General features: G+C 40.8%; 1 protein-coding gene across 1 annotated transcript; it reads right to left on the bottom strand.

Annotated features, from left to right (window-relative positions):
* Window positions 1-309: 309 nt before the first annotated feature.
* On the bottom strand, window positions 310-1251 carry LOC147860387 (18.1 kDa class I heat shock protein-like). The gene is made up of 2 exons (XM_087324244.1): window positions 895-1251; window positions 310-762 (listed from the first exon to the last, which is right to left on the bottom strand). Exons 1-2 carry the CDS (start codon window positions 1121-1123, stop codon window positions 488-490), a joined length of 504 nt encoding a protein of 167 aa, XP_087180370.1. The 5' UTR covers window positions 1124-1251; the 3' UTR covers window positions 310-487.
* Between the last annotated feature and the right edge of the window lie 4100 nt (window positions 1252-5351).

Here is a 5351-nt window from a genome sequence, read left to right as displayed (position 1 = left end):
TTATACCAATGTATTTTGCTAATTTTGCCACTCTGAGCTCCTTTTGCTAGGTTACGTGTACACTAATGTATTTGCTGATTCTTCCTCTATAAGAACCTCGCTGATTTAGCAAGAGCGGAATTCTATTATTAGATAAGGCGTATATTGTAGACACTTTACATGCATGAAGATGATATTACATGATTAGTGGCATGTTGTCTTTGATTAGCAGCTGGGAATAAATAATAAGCGAAAAAATTTCAACTGCACGGAAAGTTTGATACAAGGAGATCCAGAAAAGATATTTAATTGTTTCCTGATAATATTAGAGAGATAATTCGCATACAACTACCCCCAGCATATCAACTGTCAGCTTTAAATGATATAAGGAGAAAAAGAAGACGAAAAAGTATTGACTGGCGTTTTTTACGTATCCCATAGTAGAAATCAGAAGCAAAAGTTGCTGGGCTTGGATGGAATACAAAACCTAAACTCAGGGTTATCAAATTTAACCCGAGATATCAATGGTGCGTACAGCAGTTTTTGGCTCAGGCGGTGTAAACTTGGGGACAGTGACTGTGAGAACACCATTCTCCATGGCTGCCTTCACTTCCTCCACCTTGGTATTCTCTGGGAGCTTGAAACGGCGGAGGAAGCTTCCCTGTGAGCGCTCCACCCTGTGCCACCTGTCGGTAGAAGATGTCTCCTCTTTCTTGCGCTCACCACTGATCTGCAGTACACGCCCTTCTTCCACCTGCACCTTCACTTCTTGCTTGCTCAGACCTGATTAGCACACAATGCCAAGGGAGTCAGGACTACCGTACCATAATTTGGAAGAGAAAAGTACTGAACTGGAGTAATAGTAAGGCTAGTTAAACCAAATGGTTAGAGAAAATTCAGGCAGGGTTTCGTTACCAGGTAAATTAGCCTTGAAGATGTGGGAGTCGGGGGTCTCCTTCCAATCCACCTGCGTGTTGGCAACCGCTGCAACATCTCGAGCAAATCCGGGATGGTCAGGGAAAGAGGAGACAGTCCAAGCAGAAGAGAGCGGGAAAGAGGGGAAGATGAGGGAGTCGGAGAAGATGGAGTCGAGGGGATCTTCTGATGCTTTGCGATTGCCACGTCCAAAGAAGGAAACAGCCATTGCCGAGAGCGATTCTTGTCCTGAGAAGAAGATTCTCTGTATCTGTGGGTTAAAATGGCGATGGAGAGAGAGAGAGAGAAAGAGTTAGGGGAGTGATGGGAGCTTGAGATTATGTGTATGCAGAAGACTTAATGGCGATGGCGATGGCGATGGCGAGCCCTTTCTTTATATCTGTGAGTGGTGGTGGCGGTGGTAAGCAGTGAGGAGGAGGAGAAGAAGGATCTGGATGTTTCTAGAAGAGTAATCCCGATGTTTCTAGAAATCTCTCAGAAGAACTAAACGTTTATAATAAAAACAAGAAGAACTCGTGGACTATCTTTATATATAAAAAAAAACGTTTATAACTCCCCGTCTTGAAGCTCCTTTTTACCCCTCACTGCCTCCTATTGTAGTTCCTTACAAGAATCCAACATGGTGGACATTTTGAGTTTCCACGGTGTGCTATCATGGACATTACGTTGGGCGGGAGGACATGTATGGGTGAGGTGAGGCCCGAGGGTGAAGATAAGAGTAGTGACTAGTTTGAGTATGAGTAGTGCATTTGAATGTGGATGATGAGTAGACCCATATTAAAATGAGGACATGTGGCCTTGGGTTTTGGCTTCAAATCAACCCATGGGATTAACAACTTTTAACAATGAATTAAGGTCCTATGATTGCCATTTAAGAGAATAGGCAAGAAAACCCCTTCTCATACATTACAAATACCAATGCATGGAGAAAATAGAACCATGCAGCCAACATTAACAAGATAATATCAATGAATTATGTTCTAATGACTATTGATCTACTTGGTGATAAAGATCCCTTTTATATATTATATATTACACACACTTAACCCTTTATGTTAACTAGAAAAGCGCCAAACGTTAACCTCCACTTGCAGAAGTTACCATCTTCTATTGCATTGCTTGAGTGAACATGATCCTCTTTTATGTGGGAACATACCTTTGCAACTATGTTCTGTCCTCCAAAGCTTCACTCAAGAAGCAAGTGCAAAACCTCAAAACTTTGGACACCATATAATATTTTGCAAAATAAAAGAGGTCACAATCAAATAGAACAAATAATGGTGAAAACAAGAATATATATTAGCAAAGTGCCAAAGCGTGATGACGACAAGGTTTGATGCAACATGATTTCATACTCTAGTGCGACCAAGTACATATATAACGTAGCGGATGATGTGAAAAGCCAACCTTCGAGTCACTCCCAATATACATTTAGACATGGTATTAACTTGATGGGTGACATGAAAAACTAGCCTTGTACATATAAGTGATCACTCTCAATCCACATCTAGATATGGTCTTCTGAACACAAGAATGTCAAGATTGGAATGATGCCACTATAATGCCTAGATAGGCAGGCATGTACTTGCATTCGTGAAACTAAACATGATATATTTTGTTTTGGCTACATCCATTGGAGCAAAGGCCACCCAACATTTGGAAACTTGGGATACTGATATATATATATATATATATGATCCCATGCATGTTTCAAATAATAATTTGTTCGTAGCCCATGGTTTTGGAGATCATTGATCATCATCAATAGCTATTGGCTAAGCAAAGCAACCAACCAATGTTCTTCTTTGGATTCCAGTACATTTCAACTCTTCTTCTGGACGATAATGTCCTCCATGGCCAATTCTGTTAGATATAAGGTTGTGACTTTTGACATGCCAATTCATAACGTGTAAAGAGTGGCTAGACAGTTATGGGATATATAATTCGGAAGAGTTTGGGCATAGCAAAACAGCTCTTGGCATTGGCGCATTTAGTTATAGCTGATTCCCCATATGGCAATGTCTCTACACCATGGCAGTTCTTTTAGAAGATATCAACAATAAAACTATAGACCAATACTGCAACTTTGAAAGAAGGTTGATAAGGTATCAATAGTCGAACATATAACTTTATATCACAATTTGCGTTCTTTTTCGAGAGGGAAGAAGGTTGTGGTGATGGGAAGCTTGAAACTGGTAATCTCAACTTGCGAATGCAGGTCTGATAATGGTAATGGTAACCTCAACTTTGCAGATCTTACCCAGTCGTTTTGACTCTTGGCATGGTTATGGTACCCTCACTCAACTTCAATGATAAACTCCTTTGCCTGGTAATGGTGACCTCAACTTGAATGGTTCGGAACCAAAAGTTCAACTCTTTCATGCAGTAGAAACATTTCTACAGCAGCAACAAGGATCCCCAGATATTCACCAACACTAATAGATGTCAAACCTGGACCTCCTCATCCATCCTGCACATGAATGATACAATAACCGTGGTTGGATCATCGCTTTGATAGTAAGAAAAGGCCAAATCTGTAATTTCTTACTATTTACGCATAGGTATATAAACTAATAGAAATGAGGGTTTCATTTGCCCCCAAAAAAAGTTTTGTCTTTCTCTTTTCTGTTTTTTTTTCTGTGTGCTGTTTTTCTCTGTGTGTGTGTGTTCGACATTTTCTGTGCAGGCCAGAAAACAGCAGCTCGTCCGCCTCCATTACTCCAGATTCAACAGTGGTATCAGAGCGTGGACTTTGTGAGACTGTGTGTAGCAACAAGCATCTACATTTCTGCGTTTTCCCCCTCTGCGCATGCTATTTTTCAGGACCTCGACAGAGGTAATATCTACTACACGTTTCCGTCTTGAACAGTTTTTTTTTTGTGTGCCTATTTTTTGGGGAAAAATAGACCTTGGTGGAAGGTAGAAACAGAGAAGACTTGTTGTTTCTAGTATACAGAAGTGAGGATTTACACGCAAAAGAACCTGTGTTTGGTTTTTTTTTTTTTTTCTCCTTTCGATGCTTGCTCACTTGATGTGAGTTTGTGACGTTGAAGTTACGTCTTGGTTACAGACATTTTACCTTGGCTGATATAAGAAAGAGGTGTTGTCCTCAATCGAACACACATACCTACCCTAGAACACGGCTTGAGACTAGGTAGGGAGTAGTGTCTCAACTATTGTTAGTTGTTTATATTTGGGATTGACCAAGTTTACCTAGCTTCCAAATGGCTGCCTCTGAAATGTCCGAGGTTTCAAGTACCTCACGCGGTGGTTCGTTCAATTCCCATAGAAATCACCCTATGAGTGGAAAAGACCACCTTGAGATCCGTAAATTTGACGGATCCAACTTTGCCTTGTGGAAGAATCAGATGAGAGATGTCCTGATTCAAAGAAGGCAATTAAGACCATTAAGTGGTGAAGCCAAGAGACCTGAGGGCATGACCAAAGATGATTGGGAAGAGCTCGATCTCTTGGCAATGTCTACTATAAGACTACACCTAGCCGACAATGTGTATTTCACGGTCCTAGATTGTGACTCGGCTGAAATACTATGGACCAAATTATGCAACACATATGAAAAAGAGACCGCATCAAACAAAGTTTATCTAATGAGAAAACTTTATGATCTTCGAATGAAGGACAATGACAGTGTCGCCTCTCATTTGAACGACTTTGATGCATTGTGGTCACAACTACTAGCTCAGAAAATGATTTTGGATGATGAGCTGAAATGCGTATTTCTGTTATGCACTTTGCCTACATCATGGGACACCTTTTGCACTGCCATTAGTGCTAGTGCACCAAACGGGAAACTAGTCTATAATGATATATGTGGAGCACTTTTAGGTGAAGAAATTCGTAGAAAATCTGTGATTGCATCACATAATGGAGATGCATATAATGTTTCTGATGTTGGTCCTCGCAAGAACCAACATCGTGGTAGGAGCCAAACAAGAAATAGTGGTGGAAATGATAGAGGTAGAAGCAAATCTAGGAAGAAAAATATGGAGTGCCATTACTGTCATAAAAAGGGTCACCTTAAGAAAGATTGTTATGCCCTTAAAAATAAGGAGAAAGATAATGCTAGAGGGCATGGTAGACAATCTAGTGGTCCCTCTTCCTCGTTGGAAACGGAGGAAGTAAATGCAACATGTGGTGAGACGGACATCTTGGTCCTAGATGATGTTAGCACACATGCTGGGGTGAACACGGTTTTTTCTCCATCATATACGTGGTTGTTGGACTCCGGTGCATCGTTTCATGTGACTCCACATAGAGAATGGTTCACATGTTATGAAGCCAAGTCGCTTGGGAAAGTTCGACTTGGAGACTCACATCAATGCGATGTGATTGGCATTGGAGATATCTCAATGCATTTTAGTGATGGTGCTCATTTGACCATTAAAGATGTACGCCATGTTCCCCAACTAACTCGT

Source organism: Azolla caroliniana, unplaced genomic scaffold (genome assembly GCF_043228905.1).
Source record: "Azolla caroliniana isolate FFs.n. ecotype wild unplaced genomic scaffold, voAzoCaro1.0.p SCAF_9, whole genome shotgun sequence".
Taxonomy (NCBI): Eukaryota; Viridiplantae; Streptophyta; class Polypodiopsida; order Salviniales; family Salviniaceae; genus Azolla; species Azolla caroliniana.
Note: the sequence above shows the minus strand (reverse complement) of the source record. Positions and strands in the feature narration are given on the sequence as shown.